At 40.5% G+C, this 22,590-nt stretch overlaps 1 protein-coding gene across 4 annotated transcripts; it reads left to right on the top strand.

Annotated features, from left to right (window-relative positions):
* The first annotated feature begins 2,407 nt into the window (after positions 1–2,407).
* ampd2b (adenosine monophosphate deaminase 2b) lies at positions 2,408–21,687 on the top strand. 4 transcript variants are annotated; one of them, XM_026153643.1, is made up of 19 exons: positions 7,321–7,548; positions 7,757–7,889; positions 12,992–13,116; positions 13,204–13,334; positions 13,416–13,484; positions 13,573–13,675; positions 13,771–13,960; positions 15,367–15,508; positions 15,648–15,737; positions 15,879–16,008; positions 16,124–16,318; positions 16,414–16,545; positions 16,681–16,844; positions 17,474–17,600; positions 17,693–17,856; positions 18,471–18,591; positions 18,801–18,974; positions 19,809–19,919; positions 20,010–21,687. In XM_026153643.1, exons 3-19 carry the CDS (start codon positions 13,087–13,089, stop codon positions 20,223–20,225), a joined length of 2,289 nt encoding a protein of 762 aa, XP_026009428.1. In that variant the 5' UTR covers positions 7,321–7,548; positions 7,757–7,889; positions 12,992–13,086; the 3' UTR covers positions 20,226–21,687. The 4 variants fall into 4 exon arrangements, with proteins under 4 accessions (XP_026009426.1, XP_026009428.1, XP_026009427.1 ...); XM_026153642.1 differs by having other exon boundaries at positions 7,749–7,889; XM_026153641.1 differs by lacking the exons at positions 7,321–7,548; positions 7,757–7,889 and adding an exon at positions 2,408–2,880.
* The last annotated feature ends 903 nt before the right edge of the window (positions 21,688–22,590 follow it).

Here is a 22,590-nt window from a genome sequence, read left to right as displayed (position 1 = left end):
AAAAACACCCTGATCCAGTTTTCTCTGCTTAAAAGCATCGATGGAGGCCAGACCAGTGCATAACAGACAGATTAGCAAATGATACAAAAAGACAGCAAAGGCTTTCTCTCTGAGTACTCATCACAGCATTAGTAAGACACATGGTGTGACCAATAACGTCCCCTAAACTGGACAACTATAACAAACTTGGCTTGTAAGGTGGCACCTCCAACAGCTTTGTTTGGCTATAAAACATCATCGTGAACGGTCTGCTGTGGGCTGTTTTTTCAACATTACAAAAATAATGAAAGAAGAGCTGATACTAACAAGAACAAGTAAATGTTTCAGGAAAGCTTCTTGGGCTCTCATTAGAAAGCTGAATGGGAGCAGGACGTTTCTAAATACGCCAGCAAAAAGGACAAAGTGGCTTAGGGATGTGAAGCTAAATGTCCTAAGTGGCTTGTTAGAGCCCTGACTTTAAGCCAAATAAAAGACTGTCTATGTGTGCAAAGCCAGTAGACAGGGATGCCTGCAGTTAAATTTGACTGTACAAAATAATATGAAATTGGGCAACTAATTATGTCTCAATGCAGTTTTTCATTGTTTATTTCTACCCCCTTCCCACCGTGAGCAAAGTGGACAAATATAGCTGGAAGAAATATATTCTGTGGGTGTTGAGTTCAGTCTGTGTGTGGGAAAATTTTACTTTCAATTTTCGAGTTTCTGTATTAAAAACAGTCTGCTGTTTTTTTCTTGCCCTTCGAGCAGTTTCACAGTTTCACCACGGGAGGGCGCTGACTCCAAAGTGCACCTTCCTCCTCTTGCAGGCATCAATTATTGTGCGTCCAGATCAATTCAGGTCTAATTTTATACACTTACAAGTCAAGAAATGTGCATCAAATATCGGCTTGCCACAGAAAGATAAAACTAAGCTGTCTTCCGGCAACATAAAAAGAGGAAATCTTATGACACCGCTCTTTCAACCAAGGTCTTGATTATTGTCAGCAGTAGTTACACGCTCGGGGATGAAGGAGAAACAGAAAAGACTTCCAGCTGTCAGAGTTTTCCAGCTGTGTTTATAGACAGACCTCATATCCGACTGTGCTTTATAATCAGAAAACGTTCAATCCTATTATTCCAGTACCAATATGAACATTACACATTTTCTGTTTCTGTGTAATGATGTGAATTAAAATATAGTACACTGACGTCATGTAAATCCCTCTTTAATCGTACACAACGATTTTCCTCCCATGTGTTTTTTAGTATAATGCATCAAACGCGTTCACTAAATGTGGTCTTTTTTAAAGCTTCCCTTGAGCAACCCAGCAAGTTGTTTTCCAAGAAAATAATTCACCCCACCTCAGGGTGCTTTGTTACTGCTGTCTCTAATCGCACCTCGCTGGCTTATAAGAGATGAAAGTTACAATAATCAAGTGATAAAAATAAATGGGGTGATAAATTTTCATACACCAAATGTTTTCCTGGCTCCAGCTTCAGTTAATGAGGATTTGCTGCTTATGTTACAGTAAATCGAATTTTTTTTGGCGAAAACGAGTCATTGCGAGCCTTACACTGGGATTCAAGCTGTTTGGTGACGTCACCATCATCAGGACATTAAGTTTTGAAGTTTTTATTCTCCTGAATGAAAGTAGGCACTTAAAATTGTTTCACAGCAAAGATATGAACTCTCATTTATTGCTTAACTTAAAACAGTCGTCCTGTGGCGAATCAACAATGGCGCAATTAATCTTTCTCATAATACCCATGTCATTGTGCTGATTGTGCTTCAGTGGCACCTGAAAAAATAGTCTGGGTTAAACTGAAATAAGAGTAAATGAAAAATGGCCGTTCTCTTTCAGAAATTACATGACAATTCACCTAAAATGAGAGATACCAACATCCTGATAATGTACTCTCACAAGTTAAATTTGGAGTGTTTTACCTAATCCGAGGATCTTTTTGACCTACGTCGAAGAGTCCATTTCCTCAAACAATTGAAGGACTGCGCGGAATCCGCGCGTCTCTCTCTCTCCCTGCAGTTTGCAAATAAGGACATAAATCCGAGCAGAGTTTTTACGGTTATGGTTACAGATGCTCTCCACGTACCTACACTAAGTGTAATAAGCATTTGTATTTTTTGTGAAAAGAAAAGAAAAATCCCAGTATTCATCATAATAATGAGTGTTTAATTCATTACTTGGTAACTGTTCAGTCTCTGCCCTAAATTGCAAAGACTGCGAAGATAACAGGTGGTTTGCAAAAACAGAGTGAGTAGAATTGACTTTTACTACTTCAGTTTCGCTATAACCACAACTTTTCTCCTCGCTTGCTTGCCCACATTTAGATTTGTGGTTGCTATGGCAACAGCAGGACTGCGCAATAGTGCTGAGCGTTGTTGTACTCAGTGTGCATGTAAATGGCGCATGGCGTGCTGGGGGTGGGCCTCTCCATCACAACCCCACCCTCCATCAGTGCTGCAGCTCAGGCACGGGAGTCTTTCTGAGGGGGCGGGGACTGTTCCGATGCAGAGGGATGCTCCGCAGCCCCACGCTGCACCAACCACTCTGGAAATCCCTGCTCACATCCACACACACTCACACACACGAACACCCTGACTGGCACCTACTCCATCAAACTCCCAGCATCTGTGCTCCATCCTTCCTCTCTTGTCTGTCCCCGGTCTCCTCTCTTGTCCTCTCTCACTGTGTCTCTTATCGCCGCTCCGTCAGCCGCAGCTCTGACTCACTCAGCTCTTCTTTTCCCAATTTGAGCCAGCGAGACCCGGGAACATGTCCTCCAACCTGACCTCCGGGAACTCAGCCGGGGGCACAGGGGCCAAAAACAAGCCCTTGTCTCCCTTCAGGAAGAGGGGAAGCCTGCAGTACACAGCCAGCACAGGTGAGTGGTGGCAGACTGGAACTGCAGAGGGAGGACGGTTTGAGCATCCTGATCTTGTAACAGAAGGAGGAACAATATGATCTGAAGCCAGGGGGATTAGCCCTGTACTATGCATATTTAGGTGAAATTAGATTATTCTATTTTAGAAAACAAGAAAAAACTCATTAAAGAAGAATCTTTGGTAATTACTTTTTCTTCGTAAGTAGTTGGGAAATGCAAACCTGTTGATTAGAGCAGTGCAGCAGAGGATGCTTTGGATGCTCTGCGGGGGATTTTGCCTTCATACCTTGCAGTTTAATGTCAGCATTCTGGCTTCTAGTTTTGCCCTTCAACTCTTATTTTCCAGCTTCATTTTAGAACACACACAACATGCATCAGCTGGATCATCCAAAGTAGATTTACAGTATGATCGGCTGCTGCTGTATGGAGCAAATTTGATGTTGCATAACTTGTGGTTGTTAGGTGAAAACTGATGTTTTGCCTGTTTTAGCCTAAAGGGTTACAGGCTGTTTGACAGGTTGGAAGTGCTTTATATTGTTGCATGCTTTCGAAACATATTGCATGCAGTGAAAAAACAATTTTAGTCCCTGTGCAGCATGTAGAATTAGTCTTCTCCTTTAAGAAACGGGATTGGATGCTTAGATAAACAGCAACAGCAGTGTTTTTCACTCAGCCCCATGGTGGTATGTAGCCTGCAGAGAATATGTAAGTTGGTACATCAGGACTTGATCCCCCACTGAATGAGAGGATTAGCCTCCCTTCTGATGTATGCACACGCTGGTCAGGCTTTCACTGAAACTACAAAGAGTATACAATGACCAAAAGATCAAATAGCAGCTATTTCTGTTCATTAGTCTTCTTTGAAATGCAAAATGTTTTCATTCAGTTACATTTACGTCATGCAAATGGTGATATAATGAAAGATCACACTTAGACCTTATGAGTTGTTTATAAGGAATCAAACACCTCAGTGTCATTCAGAACTATTGTCAGTCTTTGTTGGTCATCTGTTTTTCAGAGAGAAAGTAAAATACGCAATTATTAAATCATTTCACCCCACCGCAGGTTTTTGATTCAAGAAAATGAACTGAGCCATAGATAACTGTATTTAAATGGAAGAAGACGCCCGAGTCTCGATGTTATTTCATTTGGAGGAAGTAATATAGTCTTTCCTCACTGGAATACATTTGAGAGTTTGGTATGACATAATGCACGCACAACATGTTCTTAAAAAATATACTGCGTCTTTAAAAAAAGCTCCTTCAGATAGGTCATGTCACCACTGGGGATAGACAGCAGCACGCTATGACGTTACGATGATTGGCGAGGTAGTTAGGGATTGATTTTCAACCCTGACAATAAATGCAACAGCAGGATGTCTGAGGGATTTGTCAGCCCCCTTCCCTTCCAGTCGAAATGTTCCCTGTAATTATCCTCATTTGCTGCTCCAAAATTGCGTTCTTGTTGGAAGAAATCATTGAAGAGAAGCAGCACTGGCAGAAACAGGAAGCGCAGGCTGTCTCTGCCCAATACAGATTCAGTACTGAAGCCTCCGGGGTTTGATTTAGAAAGTCTCCACAGAGGCGCATTAGGACAACATCACATTTTATGTTGTTAAATCATCCAGGGAACCTTCTGAGTAAGCAAATATGACATTTAAGTGACTCATTTTTTTTGTTTTTTCAAAAGGACGCCCTCTAGTTCACACCACTACAGTACACTGCAGTCTGTATAAGATGGAGTAAAAATAAAAAGGTTGCAGGTTAGCGAGAGTGTGACTATATTAGATGTTCTATTTGAAGAATTACTAAGGTTTTTAATAATGCTCCAGCTGCTTATTAGAGATCATAAATTCAAGATTGTGTGCTCGCTGCTGTGCTGAATGATTGTTTAAGTTGATATTCCCCATGCTGGAAGAGCTTTTATCTTATTAAATCCAGCAGAGCGGAATAAACAGAACTAAATGAATCTCTCACAGCTTAAATTTCTTCAAGGGTTGTAAAACCTCTGTACACATAATACCCTGTACCATGTCCATCAGGCAGAAAGGCTGTGGTGTAGCATATGCTGTGCAGTGAAACTCTTCAAAAATGTGCAGGATTTGTGGAGCAAACCTCGGCAGAGAGAGAAGCAGTAGGTGAATCACTTCTGTGGCTGTGAAAGAGCCAGTGCCGATATTAGACCGACACCCACTCACCAGTTTGGCTAGTCCGTGCTGTGCGCTGTGTTCCACTTGTTGAACCACTTAAAACAGTGCAAATAACATGTAGCAGTGGATGTTTAGTCACAGATTTGCAATAATTGATTAGCTAAGGTACGGTGCCGGCTACTACAGATATATTCTTCAATAGAAAGACTAGAAAGCATCTAGTTGCTAAAATATAGATAATATTTTCAGTGGTTTGTGTGACACATTTAGAGGAATCTTTGTGTATTTTAAGTATTTCCTTTTAATACAGCTTTCTACTAGAGCAGCAGTGATAAGTGAGTAATTAGAAGTAATTACGGTGCTTAATAATCTTTTCTGTAAGGAAATAGTCCTAATGTAAAAGCTTCAACATGGAAAGCAAAAATATTTTCTTGATTCTGAAAATATCCAGATCAGCTGAGTATATTTGGATTTGAACTGTTGGGATTTTCATGCCAATCATGTCAAAATAACCCCTGCAAATCATCGGTTTAATTCATGATTGAAGAATGAATGACAACACATCTTTATATAAAAATATGAGGCATTGCTATGATTGAAAATGGTGAATAGATAATTGTTACAATGTCTCATTTAATCTAGATGAATCTGTAATGAAATGTATAATTATCAAAGCATATTAACAATCAGAGAGGTACTCTTCAACATACTGATGTTTTTTTCCATATTGATCCTCGGTGCTGGTTTTTGTAGAATGACACGTTTCAGGGCTTTGATTAATCAGTGTGTGACTCTGTGTTCGACCATCAGAGGGAGCCTGGTCTGAAGAAAGTGTTGTTTCTGCGAGGCCTCAACAATTTGATTAGACCTCTTGAAAGCAATTTGGAATCTGAGTGCCTTGAAAAAAGAAACGCATCCCTTTAGCTTGAGAGGCAGAGTGATAATTTGCTGGTAGTTATATGGACTTTTCAGTGCTCTAATTTGTTTGACGGCATCATGTTTGAGTCTGGAGCTTGAAAAGAGGATACTTTTTTTGCAGTGTGGTATAATGATGGCCAGAGTGCTTTTAATCAGTAATTTGTTGTAGTCCAGTAAAGCTGCACAGTCAAACTCTATGCAAATTACCTGCATCAGCAGCATCACCTGTAATTTGTTATGAAGAAATTCTGACTGGCCCTGCGACCGGCTGGCGACCTGTCCATGGTGTACCCCGCTTCTCACCTTATGGTACCTGGGACTGTTCCAATGAATGTCTTATTTTTTCCACAGGTAGCTACAGTTTATTCCTCACGTATGTTTCTGCTGCTAAAGTAAAGAAACGCACAATTTACTTCATTTCAGTCACATTTTCTGAACTCTGAAATGTGAGCTATTATTTCATTTGTTCTTTTTTAGATGTTAAATCTGTTCCAAGCGAGAATAATGGCTCCTGTATCATTTGTAATAAAAAGACAGCATAGAAAAAGAGTCTAAGATAGGGACTGAAAAGGTAGGAATTTCTTTTACTCAGCTCTGAGTTTAGACAAACTGAGCTGAATAATATTGAGCAAGAGAAGATAAGATGTTTGACGCAAGCACTCACTTTTTAACATGATACAGATTCAAGTTTCAAGCCACATAGTGTTTTGTTTATGAGCCTTAATTGTGTTTCAGACACAAAACAAAAGCATAATGCACTATATATGTATATATATATATACGTGTATATATATATATGTATAAATAAACTGGGACATTCACCACCTTCACTGCATTTTCACCACATTTTTGAGATCCACATTGTTGCTTCTGTTATCCAGCGCAAATTTACATTTATTACAAAAGTATATCAAAAAAAGTAAAGAGCTTATTCAGTGGAGGGTTTTGCAAATGTTTAATATTTTGAAATCAGGATGTAGAAATGCGGGTCATTGTGTTACTGAAGAATAATTTCAAATAGCATATGCATAGTTCTGTGATTGGGAATGCAGTCGCAGACCTGCAGCATATTATGTTGCTGCAGCAACCGTAATGGGGACAACATTGCTGGCCCTTTAATTTCATTCATGTGAGAAGAGAAGGAGGCAGGTTGCATCTATCGGACAGGCATCTCTCTCACACTGCTACTATTCAGCGGCAAAAAAAAAAAGAGAGAGACAATGACGTCTCAAACCTTGTTGCTGAGACAGCACCGCTTTACTCACACACACTGAGGATACAAACATCCTGAACACATGGTCCCCTCAGCAAAATACAGCATGGACTATAAGGTAGACAGGAGCGGGGGGGTTCTTGTTGCAGTAACTCATAGCAGTAGTAGTGCACATCCTCTGGTAATGTGCGCCATCTCCCCCTGCCTCCTTACCCTCCCGTGGTACGTTCCAGATAGATGTCAGAGGCATTCAAATGAGGAGGATCAGCTCCAGAGGCAGCTAGTGCAACGACAGCTGGCCTGAACCAGGAGGCAGACAGAGCAGAGGGTGGGGGGTCACATACTGGGATGTGAAGGGGAGTTCATGGATCTGCTGGACCAGCTCTTTGTATGTATGACAGGGACAGATTAAGCGAGCAGAGGGTATGACTGTGTGAGTCTGTGAGTGCATTGATGTGAAAGCATATGTACGCGTGTGGGGGGTTTTCATTTATTTTGCCAGTTTTGACATTTGACTGTTTGAAGTGTTTCTTTCTTGTTTCTTGCCATCCCTCTGTCCTTGCCATCACATTTAACCCATCTTAAAAGGACAACAGACGCCATCCTGGGCCATTTGCTGTTTGGCATGCTCCATCGCCCTGCCAGGACAGCTTCTCTCTCCCTCTCTCTGTCTCTCTTTCCTCCCTCGGCCCTGCTAGCTGCTGGTTAAGACAGGTTCTGAGGAGGCAGGTACGCTCCACTACCCTCATCCCTTGCAACAAAAAAAAAGCCCAAATAACCCTTTCGCTCTCCTCCTTTTTTCCTTTCTCTTTTTCCCAATCACTGCCACTCTCCTCTGCCTGTCCCTTGGTGGCTTTGTGTAACAGCCCTGAGCAGTGCTGTCTTTAGTGCGCTGAGAAGAATGTGTGTCGATTGATTGTCCCAAAAACTGCTTTTCTCGCGTCTTTTGAGAGTGCTCTAAAGGTGCAACCGTGCAAAGAGAAGCAGCCAGGATCGATAAATTGAGCTACGCCTCCAACCGCAAGACCCTGCAGAATTTTTTTTTTTCAAGTCTAGTGGGCATTGAGCTTTTTATAGTTTTGGTATTGCTTTTCTTTATGGTTCAACTGAGAAGTCTGACAACAGTAAAATAAATACAGAGAGGAGATTTGTGAACATGCAGTTTGTGCAGCTGCAGAGACTAAACCATCACTTGGCATAGAAGAACTTTCAGTAATGAGAGATGGCGGCTGATTGATGCATAGCTGAATAGGATCCTTTTTTTTTTTTATATGACCAGGAGACTGCCCATACAAGTGGTGAGTCGCCAAATTTGGTAATTTAGTTACGCTGAAGTGGTAATCTGCGCCCATCGATGAAAAACAACTGAAACAGTGGTTCCGAGACTATCCACATTTACTCCCCTGACTTATTAATCATACTTGTCCATCACCAGTAATCCTGCCATCTCAGCAGTGCTGACACATGTGCGCTGTGAGAACATACGGCTTCCACTGAGAGAGATTTGCTACAGAGGCTGTGAGTCACTGACGTTTTTTGTGAGCAGAAAGCTGCACAGTCAGTGGAAGAAGGTAGAAAGCATTTGGTGAACCATGGCCTGTGTGGTTGTAGCCAGAAAGAGGGGAGGGTGTAGAGGTAAAAGACAGTCAATATACAAATATAACCATCCTGTAATCTTAACTCTGATCGGTCAGGGAATATTAACGCTCTTTGGAAAGTTTTATTCCTGTACAAGGTTGAGAAAAAAGCAGCTCCAGGAGTAGGTTGACTTCCCAGTTATCGTTGCGTCTGTGGTGACTTTTTACACCATGCTGTAAGACTTGAGCTGGGACCTCTCCATGCTCTGTATTGCTACTGAAATATTCATGTGGTGGAAGTCTCTCTGCAAGCTGATACTATCTGACCTTGTTTTGAGGCAATATGTAGTGACGAGCTGTGAGAGAGCATGTGAGCTGCGTTGTCTCATGTTCAAAGTGTTTTTTTGCTCCTACACATGTGGTAGAGCCGGGAAACACTTTAAATTGTGTTTTAATTGGACCCTCATGCACCTGCCTCATAGTGCATTAAAAGCTTCAGCCTGCCAGATTATATATAGTTTAAAGGCAAATGAATTATGGCTGGGGGGATGAGTTGTTATGCAACCATTGATGCTACTGATCCAAATATAGCAGCCATTAGGGGATTAGCTTGGGGTCTGGTAGGCTTGGCTAGGCTCTGCTCTATTGTGGCCCAGCATGCATGTCTTTGCCACTGGTCACCTCCCGCCCTCCGCACAAGTGTCCGCTGTAATCATGATGATTTTGATGTCTCCCAGAATAACAGCGGAGACATATCTTAGGCAACCGCTACGTTTGACAGACTTGCCCTTTCTTAATAGCAGAGAAGCGTCTATGTGTGACTTCAGTTTTCAGCTGAGATTGGAGCATCGCAGCATTTTTTTACTGACTCAACCCTGCTTTTGGAAAGAGGAAGCTGACTTATACGAGCATCAGTATAATTTCTTATTTATATAAATGATTTATTATATATTTATATTTCCATTATGACTAGAGCTGCTATTAACAGCTATTTGTATCAGCAGTTAGTGTGCACTAAAAACTGTCAAAATAGTGGGAAATGATAATTATGGCTTCCAAACTTAACCTGAAGTGAGTATAAAGTACTTAAAATATTAGCTTTTCAATATTGAAGTATAAATATTTTATGAATATTAAAATATCCAGTTCTGTGTGGCATTTTTATGTTTTCTCTGTGTCTGTGTGCGGCCTCTCTGGATATTATTCCCATAGTCCAAAGTTAAGCATGGGGTTATGTCTCTGTGTTAGCCTTGTACCAAACTGGTGACCAGTCCAGGGCGTACCCTGCCTCTTGCCCTATGGTAGTTGGGATATGCTCCAGGCCCCCCTGACCCAATTCTTTGTGCTTAATGCAAAAAGGTGCTGGAAATACTCTTCAGAGATGAGCTTGAAGCTTCCTGCCATTCACCTCTGATTTCTGCCATCAACAAGGCATCTCACTCAGAGAACTGCAGCTCACTGGATGTTTTATCTTTTTTGAATAATTCTCTTTAAACACTTGAGATGGTTGTGTGGGAAAATTTCAATAGATCAGCAGTTTCTGTAATACCCAGGCAGTCTGGCACCATCAGCTGTGCTACCTTCATAGTCATTCCAGTCAATTAATGAAAAGAAACATTATGGTCATCACTTTCTTTCTGCTTGCATGTCTAAACGCTTTGAGTTGGCCGATTAGATATTTGCATTAACAAGCAGTTAAATCGGTGTTCCTAATAAAGTGTCTGGTGAGTTTATAGTTATGCATAGTGACTCTAACCAAACAATTGTAAATAAATATGCAAAAAAAACCAGCTTTCCAACTTTCACTTGAGGCTAATTTTGCCATGTTTGTCGACAGCACTATGATGAACACTTAAACTGGACTGATCCTGCTGAGTGTGTAAGCAGAAAAAAAATCTTCAAAATGACATAAAAAAGAAGATTTTACAACCATTTATCTTTAGACTTTCCCAGCACTGATGTGTATTTCAGAGAGGAAGCTATACAAGATGATTCTGTGCATCTCCTAAATCAAATGAATCCGCTTTTTAGTAAATATATATCAAATATCAAAGATCATTTTTCAACACAGTTCAGTAAAAAATGATATTTTTTATAAAGGGAAATTGAGTTAAACTCATTCAACTATTACAGGGCAAAACATTATCATACTCAAATAATTAAGAAAAAAGTTTGCGTTTCTCATAATGATCTGAAAAACCTTTTAGCCAGAAATACTGTGCTTGTTTTGACTTTACTCCCTTGTAGTCCATGTGAGTGGGAGTGGGAAGTGCTGATTGGACGGTGTTAAGCAGAAGGTGATAAACTGGTGGTGAGTTGTGGTCCAGCCAATTATTTTACCACCGTCTCTCTTTATAGCAGCCATTTCGCCTACTTCACTGAGTGTTTTTTTTTTATTAAATAAATTTTAATGAAGCTTTTTGTGAAGTGCTAATCGGCCCAGTTAATTGGCCTCTCTGGTCTCCTTTGCTTTCTCCAAGGAGCAGGCATGCTCAGACATGCTGCGTTAAATAAGTCAAACTTGAGTGCAGACTTTAAGTATCAAACAGTGCGCCCTCTTTGACCTTCTTGTGTGTATGGTCTATAAATGCTGACGGACAACAGTCTCAGTGACAGCCTAGCATGCACAGGATGAAATATTTAGCAGGATGATGAATATTTCAGTGGCAGGTGCATCGTTTCAAGGGGAAGATTAATATCTGTCTAAATATACGCCGAAAGGGGAAAGTGTGATCTCTGTTTTCTTTTGTGCTATAAAAAACAGTTTCCACTCATACCTCTCATGTCCTAAGTCTTTGAATGTCAAGAACCAGCCTCCTTTATTTTCCCCTCTTCAGCTTCCCATGACAACAGGGTTTGTATAAAACTCAAGCCTTGCAGTGGCAACAATGGCTTGCATCAGTCGGTGTATGTGCTGATGGGCTCTCCACCTGAATGGCTCATTGTGTCTGAAGGCACAAACAGCCACTGAGCTCAGACCTCCACTGCTGTGTGAAGAGGAACAACAAGCTTCTGCAGATTGTTTTAGTGACTTTGAAAAAGTTTTACAAGCAATCTTATCGGTCCTAACATGTAACATTAAGAGTAAATTACACTGAATCGATACTTTTGCTGAGTGAATAAAAAGCTTTTAGCAGTGGAGCTTCCCTGACTGAGATGTGCATTTTTCAATTTGTAACAATGCATTACCTCATGCTCAAAAGCTTTTTAACGAACCACGAAAGCCACCGAAACCATTATAATTTGATAATTCTGAGGAGCCTAGAAAAAAGTAAACGTCTTAGACTCTGACAGTAAATCTTTAAATCAAAGCGAGCAACACTTTATAACAGCCCGCAACTAAGGCTAAAATTCCCCTGTAATTAAATGGACATTCAGTGTGTTTCATTTGAAGTCAAAATGTAGTTTTACAGTTTTACTGTAAAGAAAGAAATAATTATACTGTAAATAAATTTAAGTAGTGCACATGTCATTTTTAGTACTTTGTAATTTCTGGGTAATTTAGTGGAAAACCAAACATTGTTGTGCCATCTTTTTGGGGTGCAGGCTGTATTATGGAGTAGCATAACCTTGCCTAACTTTCAGGTATTTTACAGAATGGGAGACAAGAAAATGTTATGTTTCTTAGTAATTTTGAAGGAAAACAATATTTCCAATCCTACATTTACAATGCATAATGAAGTTTCTATTGCTCATTTGTTCTTTTTTACTTATGATGTACTTAAAATTACTTACATTATAATATGTGCCTCCTTTCCTGCAAAATATCCAGAAGTTGGTTAAGGTTAAGCTACTCCATAATACAGCCCGTGTGCCCAAGAGTACAGTGTACTTATGATGTAAGATGGGGAAATATTTGTTGTGTTTTCCAATAAGTTACCAGGATATTAATTATTTGTAAGTAAATATAATCACATTGCAATTTCGAATTAAATACAATTAAATTTAATTACGCCATTAGTCACGGGCTGTATTATAAAATATTACCCTAAATGGAAGCAAGTTGCTATTATCATGCACACCAATGACAAATTATTTCCTACAGGTTATTAAAAATGCAGCACAGGCAAAGACATGATATAAAGATAAACAGCAAACATTAGCCCCCATGTGCTCCACTCAGTGGGTTGTTTCTTCTCTTCATACTGTAATTAGACCATTATTTACTGAAGTCTCGAAATAAGGCTCCTGAGAATATGTTATCACAGAAGAGAAACTGCTCAGCGCCTACTTTCTTTCCCTATTTATCTGCAGTTGATCTCCGTGGTACCCGCCACCTCCTCACTTCCCAGCATTCCTTGCCTGGGATCCCTGTGGCCTTGAAACAATCCATTGACCTACGTACTTCCATGGATGGAAAATACAAGGAGATTGCCGAAGTCAGTGTTCAGCCACTGTGCAAATAATTAACCAGTGATGTTCAAAGTTACGCCGTGGCTTTCATTTTTCTTTGTCTCTGTCTGAAGGAGCTGTTCTCACGCAGCCTGGCAGAGAGCGAGATGCGGAGCGCCCCCTATGAATTTCCAGAGGACAGCCCCATTGAACAGCTGGAGGAGAAACGTCATCGCCTTGAGCGACAGATCAGCCAGGATGTCAAGTAAGCGTGAGCGGCAAAAGAGGTACTTGACTTTGCAGTCAGACTATGAACTCAACTCGGCCTTTGTGTTTGTGATCTCAGGTTTGAACCTGACATACTCCTACGAGCCAAGCAAGAGTTCATGAAGACTGACAGTGCCACAGATCTTGAGTGAGTCAACCGTAGTCACATGAACCCCTCAATGCTCATCTTAAACTGCCAGAATGGTGATCTCATATGTTTATTTATCTATCTTAAGATACATGAAGGAGCAGAGCCAAATTCCTGACCTGCAGGAGAGAGAACCGGTCCCTGAGAGGGAGTACCAGCGAGTCACTATTTCTGGAGAAGAGAAATGTGGGGTAAGTCAGAGTGGTCACTGCAGGAAGACTGTGTGTGTGTGTTTTTTTCTCTTACAGTCAAATCTTTCATGAAGACATCTGTTTTTCTGTCCTAGGTTCCATTTACAGATCTGCTGGATGCTGCCAAATGTGTAGTGAAGGCTCTGTTCATCAGGCAAAAGTACATGGGCCTGTCGCTGCAGAGCTTCTGCAGAACCACTGCTCGTTACCTGCAGGAGCTGAGTGAGAGACCCCTAGACTTAGATATCTATGAGGAAGAGATCCCAGAAACCACAGTCACTGCAAGTATGAATGTCCTCATCTGCACCATTGCTCTTGCATCATTTTATACTGTAATCTAAATTAGTCAAAACAATATTTATTTAGTATACCCCACAGGTTCTGAGTCTGTTGTTACGGGCCATCAGGTCCTTTTACAACCGGGGTGAGAGTGTTGTCTGTGTCCTCGCCACAAAGTCAGGCACGTTTTCAGTCTGTGTTGGACTCTGCCTGGTTTTCCCCTTGTCTCAGATTCTGTAGCTGGGGTAAGGAGGGTGTCTGCTTTGGAAACCTGAGAAAAGCATCCTGCTTTTTGCGGTTGATGTGGTTTTGTTGGCTTCATTGGAGCATGACCTTCAGCGTGCACTGGAGTGGTTTTCAGCCAAGTGTGAAAGGGACAGGATGAGAGTCAGAACCTCCAAAATGCAGGGCACGGTTCTTTAGTGGAAAATAGTGCAGAGCTCAGAGTTGAGGAAGGGACTGGCCTGAAAAGGAAAAATTATTTACCAGACCCCCCCCCCCCCCACCCCCAAAAAAGAAAAAAAACATATGGTCGTGCATCCTGGGTAATTACTGGAAGAGTAAGGTCATATAGATATATAAAGATAGGGAGAGGTACTTGGACATCCAGAGGGAGTTTGGTGTTGAATTACTATTTCACAATGTTAAAATGAGCCAGTTGGGGTCATTTGGATATCTTGTTAGGGTGCCCCCCTAGATGTGGGTTTTAAGACCCAGAACCTTACCTGAAGATCATATATATCTCTGGCCTGGGACCAAATTGTGACCTAACTTCTGATAAGGAAGGAAGGAAGGAAGGAAGGAAGGAAGGAAGGAAGGAAGGAAGGAAGGAAGGAAGGAAGGAAGGAAGGAAGGAAGGAGGGAGGGATGGATGAACAGATCTTTTTTAAACCCATGATTAAACTAGATTTTATCAAGTAAATAAGGAACATGTTACGGTTCAAAATGTTAGGAGTCTTTGTATGTCAGTGTGTTATTTAATGTAAATGTCTGTCTTTGTAAATTTAGGTTATCTGGTTTATTAGACTAAAAAAAAGAAATGTATGTGTTTTTTTCATTTTTTTTAAATATTTCAATACAAATCAAAGCTGTTATTTATTTCATAACAAATTTGACCCAGGAGATTTAACTGCAGGATAATTTCAGCTCAGTCTTGAAGACAATAATAATTACCAACAGTTTTTTGCACCTGTGTTCTTGAGTGCTCTACTTAGGCTATTCTTGCTCAGAAATATTTGGTAATCTGTGCAATTCTCTCATATTAAAACATAACCAGGGACACCCACAGATCTCACGATCCATCAGTTGCAGGCTGTCACAGCATGTAGGCAGTTAAAGTCAGACCATAGCTGCACTTGCTTGCCCACCTTGATCAAAGTCGTGACACACTGGATCATTCTGTCTCCTCTTAGATGCCACAGTGCACCCACCTGTTTCTGAAACACACCCCTATGAGAACGTGGACCCCACCAGCATGCCCCCTGATATGGGTTACGGCTGTAAGATGGTGGATGGTGTTATGCACTTGTACACGACGAGGAACACTATGGATAAGTGAGATATCTGTCGGGAATCTTTTACTTTCTGCACACATGCTTCGTCCTCACCGTGACTAGATTTATGTCTGTTTTTAGACTTGAGTTCACACATTTTGCTTGAGGAAAGAGTGTTTTAGTTGTTATGTTGCCTACAGGACCACAGAGCTGGATCTGCCGTATCCAGACCTGCAGGAGTACATCGCTGATATGAACGTCATGATGGCTCTCATTATAAATGGGCCAGTGTAGGTTTCCCACATTTTTAATAAATTATTAATTTAACCTTATAGTTAAAAAATAGATTCTCAAAAAGGATCAACAGAAGTTTATTTTCAGACTGTCACAGAAAGAGTCCATCATTTGTCTTTCTTTTGGCTTTGCCACAGAAAGTCCTTCTGCTATAGACGTCTGCAATACCTCAGCTCCAAATTCCAAATGCACATCCTGCTCAATGAGATGAAAGAGCTGGCAGCACAGAAGAAAGTCCCACATCGAGACTTTTATAATATCCGTAAGGTGAACTTGAGAGCTTTTCTGTTTCACCCAGTCATGGTTAGTGTTGTTAAATCCAGAAGCAGACTGCAGTATCTTAGAGGGTTTATGTTCCCTGTTTGTCTGACTTGTTCCACAGGTTGACACGCACATTCATGCTTCCTCTTGTATGAACCAGAAGCACCTTCTACGTTTTATCAAAAGAGCCATGAAGAAGTATCCCAAAGAGATTGTACACGTGGAAAGAGGCAGGGGTCAGACACTGATGGAGGTGTTTGAGAGCATGCACCTTACAGCCTTTGACCTGAGTGTTGACACACTGGACATGCATGCAGTGAGTAGTGCCCATAAAGGAGATTTTAAAAAAAGGTCTTCATAGGTGCTGCCTGGTCAGAGATTGTGACTCCGTATTTCACCTTTTTATTGCAGGATCGTAACACTTTCCACCGATTTGACAAATTCAATGCCAAATATAATCCCATTGGCGAGTCCATCCTGAGAGAGATCTTCATCAAAACGGACAACTACATTGAGGGGAAATACTTTGGTCACATTATTAAGGTGCTCACTGTATGCACAAACACTTGAAGTTGCAAACACTTGTTTCTTACACAGACCAGTCGTTTCTGGTACCTGGAGGCGGACTCTCTGGGCTTTGGCGCCCTCTGGCTGACTTGGTGTGTCTCTTCTTCTCAGGAGGTGATGGCCGACTTGGAGGAGAGCAAGTACCAGAACGTGGAGCTCAGGCTGTCAATCTACGGCCGCTCCAGAAACGAGTGGGACAAACTGGCCAGATGGGCAGTCAAACATCAGGTCTACTCCGACAACGTGCGCTGGCTTGTCCAAGTGCCACGACTCTTGTGAGCTTAAAAAGAGTAGCAAACTGAATTAAATAAACAACAATGAAAAAGCAGTCCCCTCTCTCTTTAGAGCAGATTTTAAGTAAGCTAATAAAAGCTGATGATACTTGCACTCCCTTATTGCTAAGCTACTCGACGTTACGTGAGATTTGTAAATATAAATGTGGTGTTGTGATATATCATGTGACAAAAATTGAGTGATAAAAAGAAGAGTAGCAACGTAACTAAGTTGTCATGCATCTTCTCCATTAACAAAATGTTTTGTATTTTACCGCAGAACTACTGCAGAAGTAGACAGTAAAAAGAAAATAGTCCCTATATTAAACGGTTTTGGCTTCTTTTTTTTTATAACTGGAAAATGCCTGAAAAGAGACACTGTTTCGATTTTTACTGTGTTTAGTTTTTGTTGTTTGTTTTTGTGTCATTTATACAACTTATACTGAAAACTAAGCATTTCCATGTATCTAGCAACTCTGACACAAATCCAAGTCAACATTATGAATGATCCTTCTGTAAATATCTATTGAATACATGAGTAAAATAAAGATTTGATATCTATTATTTCCTCAACCCATTCGTTAGTTATCTCCCCTGTGGGCTTCTTGAATTGTTTTCTTGTTTCTTCAAAGTGACGTCTACCACACGAAGAAGCAGCTGTGCAACTTCCAAGAAATGCTGGAGAATATCTTCATGCCTCTGTTTGAGGTTACGGTCGACCCCAGCAGCCACCCAGAGCTGCACCTCTTCCTTCAGCACGTACGACATCTAAGCTTTTTTGGTCATTTGCTTTTACTGCAGTCACTTTTTGGGTAGTCGTTTTATTGATCTGCTCTTCATCCCTCAAACAGGTTGTGGGTTTCGACAGCGTGGATGATGAATCAAAACCAGAGCAACATATCTTCAACCTGGACAGTCCGCTCCCAGTCAACTGGACAGAAGAGGACAACCCGCCCTATTCCTACTACCTCTACTACATGTATGCAAACATGACTGTGCTGAATCACCTGCGCAGGTACATAAATCAGACTTTACTTGATCTGACTGCCTGAGATTTTTGATCCATGATTGTATATTTTTTGTGTTTTTAACATCAGTTAGACAAATAAATCAATCCTTAATGTGTCATTTGAGCTATTAGCGTTTTTTGGGTTTTTTTGTTATAGTTATTAGTATCTTGGTCTTTGATAGGAATAGGTGAAGATTTTTAATGCATTTGTAAAAGGAAGTGTTAAAATTTTCTTTCCTTGCAAAAAATGCCCGCTTGCAAAATTTTGTTAACCTTTTGTCAAGGTTTGTCAACCTTTGTTTTAACCACAAAAAGACAGTTTTTGTAAAGCACATGCAGCACATCAATAATAAAGATTAATAACATTATTGGATAAAAAGGCGAAAAGCCTGGATTTATCTCATGTGAATTAAGCTCGAAAAACTTTGATAACAAATGCAAATTCTGTTTCGACAGTGCTTAAGGTTACAGAGCAAATAATACACACTGGATATTCGCACTTTGCTTTTATCTGTCATCTTCTTTGTATATGAGTCACTGGGAAGCAGCAAAGAGTGTTTGCGCTGAGCCCTAACACAGCTGAACTCAGTACTCACTATTGTGTGGCTTTATTGTTTTAGGCTGCGGGGGTTCCACACATTCGTCCTGCGTCCTCACTGTGGCGAGGCAGGGCCGATCCATCACCTGGTTTCTGGTTTCATGCTGACCGAGAATATCTCCCATGGGCTGCTGCTCAGGAAGGTGTGACCTTCAACAGCTGTTGAGCAGCTGTTTACCTCACAAACAGGGGAGCTTATTTTTCCAAGAGTTTATGAAGGCCTCAGATTATAGATTATTATTATTAGATTTTATTTATTATGTATTATGTTTCTTCCTTATAAGATTTTGGAAATTTAGACCTGATGTATTTCTGATGCGTTGGTCATCATTGTGCCATGTTTTCTTTCCAGGCTCCTGTGCTGCAGTATCTATACTACCTAGCCCAGGTAGGCATCGCCATGTCTCCTCTCAGCAATAACAGCCTGTTTCTCAGCTACCATCGTAACCCACTACCAGAGTACCTGTCCAGAGGCCTCATGGTCTCTCTGTCTACAGATGACCCTCTGCAATTTCACTTTACCAAGGTAAGTCAAACATTTAATAACATGCTTTAAACCTCCACCTTCACTAAGTCATAAATCCACTGTAAAATCCTAAGTAAGTAAAGTAACTAAGTCAAAATGTATCTCTATAGCACATTTTGAGATAAACCTCACAAGAAAATAATTTTTAAAAAAAGAGCAAGCACAAGTCTAAAAAGAAAGAGACCACTGAGTCCACAGATCTCCAGCTCGGAGGGAGAGAATCACCGAGCCTGGGAGCCACTGTTGGAAAAGCTCTGTGCTTTGCAGACACAGGAACCAATCAGAAACAAGCTGCTCATGATTGGTAGATTCATATTCAACAAATCCAGACTTGTTATTTCAGTTTGGCATAAAAAACACACCCGCTATATCACTATATCTCCCGTGTGTGTGTGTGTGTGTGTGTGTGTGTGTGTGTGTGTGTGTGTGTGTGTGTGTGTGTGTGTGTGTGTGTGTGTGTGTGTGTGTGTGTGTTCTTCATTCTGATGCACTTCAGCTCCAGGTTTTGCTTTTTTAAACTACTTTAAAAAAAAGGCAATTTCAACAAGTGATGTTTATTTTAGGTACTTTTTGGGGTTTATTTATTACAATATTCAGTTTTTGGTAATTCTACCCTCCTCAGTGTTCACTCCTTTTCTACTTCTACGTTTAACCTCGTTTACATTTTTGTGTTCTAATGTAATTGAGCTGGTCCAGCAAATTCAGCTTTGGCTATTTCAAATCAATTTTAAGCTATTCAGACAAAATCTTTCAACTAAATTAAATTTTCAAATTTAACTTTGCATTTTCACTACAAAATGCTTTTATATAATTGTCTGCGTGTATTTTTTTTAGGAGCCATTGATGGAAGAGTACAGCATTGCTGCTCAAGTGTGGAAACTGAGCTCCTGTGACATGTGTGAGCTTGCCAGAAACAGTGTACTGATGAGTGGATTTTCTCATAAGGTATACATTTTTTGTTGCATATCACAAATTCTGGTGTTCGCAGAGTGTTTAATATGACATTTGTGGGTTGTTTTTTTTTTTTAAAATCAGGCAAAGCGTTACTGGCTGGGCCCAAACTACATTAAAGAGGGACAGGAAGGCAATGACATCAGGCGAACCAACGTTCCTGACATCCGTGTGGCGTACCGGTACGAGACCATGTGTGAGGAGTTAAATTTAATCACACAGGCCATTCACACAGATGAGCTGGAGACCATCAGAGAGGAGGGAAGTCTTTGTATGGGAGCTGTGCAGGCGGAGAAGTGACCGTGCTGCACAACACAAACAAAATTCTCACCACATTCCCTGTTTTTACATCAGGACATTGCACAGATTTACATGTAAACATATCACATCATGTAAAAAGAGAAAAGCTACGCTACAGGAAGATAATGAGAGCTGCTGGTAGCCAATATCAGGGAGAGAATTTATAGTCTGTGCACCCAAGGTGTTTGCTTCTTTTAGTTTTTTGAGTCCCTCTTTCTTTATTTTATCACAGTAATTAGAATTTCATAACATCTTTTGTTCTTTATTTTGTTTTGTTTTTTTAATGGTTTGTGACCATATCGTGTCATATTTACATGTTTGTACAATGTAATTCTTCCTGTATCAGATTTGAGTAACATTCACATTCAAAACTCATAAAAAATACACTGGATCCAACAAAGAATTAAGACTCCAGCGTAACGCCATGCAGGTCTCTTTTAGGCCTTTCGTGCAATTTAAGTAAACCAAGATCAACTGTCTTGAGAATCCGTAAAAGGCTTAAACTATTAAGAAAGGAGAGGGCATAGAAACTATTCAACTATGTCTCAAAAGTAAGGCAGGTGTTCAAGGCACCAGTAATACAGACCATACAGAGGATACGTGGATGACTGGAAATGTACTGAAGAGTGTTGCGTAAGAGTCCCATGGAGAGTAAACTAAAGTTGACTATATAGACGTGGAAGGCTGCCAGAGAAATGGAGCAGATGAACTCCCAGGATTTTATAACCTGAAATAACCTGAACCTTAAACTTAAGCAAAGCAGGATACAGCAAGAATTCATATTACTTTTAGACCAACAAAATAAACTACGCCTTGCAGTCGCAGTGAAACCTGAGGAAAGAGTTAAACACTAGCGTGGACTCAAGGACAAACTGATTAGAATTCAGTGGTCAAAGATTAAAGTCATCGTGACTTCACAAATTCACTGGTCCTTGGTTCTCACTTTAAATTACTTTAAAATCCACACATCCACAGTATTAGTAAAAGCAAATTTGCATCTACAGATTGTGGTTTGTGTAACAAGTTGAGCAGCAGCAGTCATGCCCTTTTTATGAACAGCTGATTGATTTTGACTGAATGGGGTCACATGCGTTTCCAGTCACACTAACTTAATTATTATTGGGTTATTTGAGACTTAGATGTTCAAATATAATTTTAACTTGAGTGTTTCTTGGCAAATGATTATGTAGCTGCTAGTCTAGTCAGGGGGGTTTGATCTGTTTATAGCGAGTCTGTCAGAGTTTATTAAAAGTTTAACCTGCTTCAGTAACATTTTTGTTTCCTTGTAGAAAAGGAATTCCCCCCGAGCAGACAGAAACTTAAAATGCTAACAGACCCATTCCTAAATTAACAGCCAAATAAATTACAAATATTACTTATTGTTTAATAGTTTCTGAAATCGTTACATTTACTAAATGGTAAATGGTAAATGGCCTGCATTTGTATAGCGCTTTTCTAGTCCATAGGACCCCAAAGCGCTTTACACTACATTCAGTCATTCACCCATTCACACACACATTCACACACTGGCGATGGCAAGCTACATTGTAGCCACAGCTGCCCTGGGGCGCACTGACAGAGGCGAGGCTGCCGGACACAGGCGCCACCGGGCCCTCTGACCACCACCAGTCATGACATTTGTAGTGAATCGGTTCAGCATCCGGTACAACAGCCTTTTAATAATGTCCGTAGTAAAAATGACGAACTTGGTTGAATTGTTGTGGGTATATGGTTGACATTTCTGCTATAATTACCCACAGGACCTTATGCAGGGTAACTAGCTTAAAAAGTCTCAGTCTTCAGATAGTTTTACTGTTATTTTAGCAGTCGTTTCAATGACTCAGTGCAGTGAAGGCACATAAGCATTTGTGTGCAGTGACGCTTCTCATTTGTATTATACTCCTAGTTTGTGACATTGTTTCTGGCAGTCTAAACTTAATTATGGTACCATCTGTCCTTTACATTAAGTTATTTCTGAGTAATAGTACAGTGAGTGGTGCATGCTGATCCCCTCCCTCGGTGTTCCCTCCTTGCACAAGTTCAACCATTGCCAAATCAACAAAAAGTCATTTTTATACAGAACTGAGAATCTGCTAACTTGACAAACTCCTGCCTTCAGTTTAGGTCCTGGTGTCATCAAACGGCTGCTTGTTGCTATTTCAAAAGCACTGTGTGTCCTCCCACAGAAACGTGTGTGTGGTTTGTGTTCAGTAAAGCTGTTTGTGTCTGTAAAAAATAAATCTTATTTGCATTGGAGTGATTTCCTCTTTTCAACAGGCAGAGCAAATGCATTTGGAAAGGTTCTCAAAAGTAACAAACATGCAGCACGTCACTTGATTAAGAACATGGGAGTAAGAAGTGCTTG

Source organism: Astatotilapia calliptera, chromosome 20 (assembly GCF_900246225.1).
Source record: "Astatotilapia calliptera chromosome 20, fAstCal1.2, whole genome shotgun sequence".
Taxonomy (NCBI): domain Eukaryota; kingdom Metazoa; phylum Chordata; class Actinopteri; order Cichliformes; family Cichlidae; genus Astatotilapia; species Astatotilapia calliptera.
This window is presented reverse-complemented; position numbering and strand designations above follow the sequence as displayed.

What these genes read in the sequence shown, in the direction of transcription:
- ampd2b (XM_026153641.1), top strand. Translation starts at nt 2,772, where the DNA reads ATGTCCTCCAACCTGACCTCCGGGAACTCAGCCGGGGGCACAGGGGCC. An exon ending in GTGCTGAATCACCTGCGCAG is followed by an intron (nt 17,857 to 18,470) that starts GTACATAAATCA and finishes TTATTGTTTTAG; the next exon opens with GCTGCGGGGGTTCCACACAT. An exon ending in ATGGGCTGCTGCTCAGGAAG is followed by an intron (nt 18,592 to 18,800) that starts GTGTGACCTTCA and finishes TTTTCTTTCCAG; the next exon opens with GCTCCTGTGCTGCAGTATCT.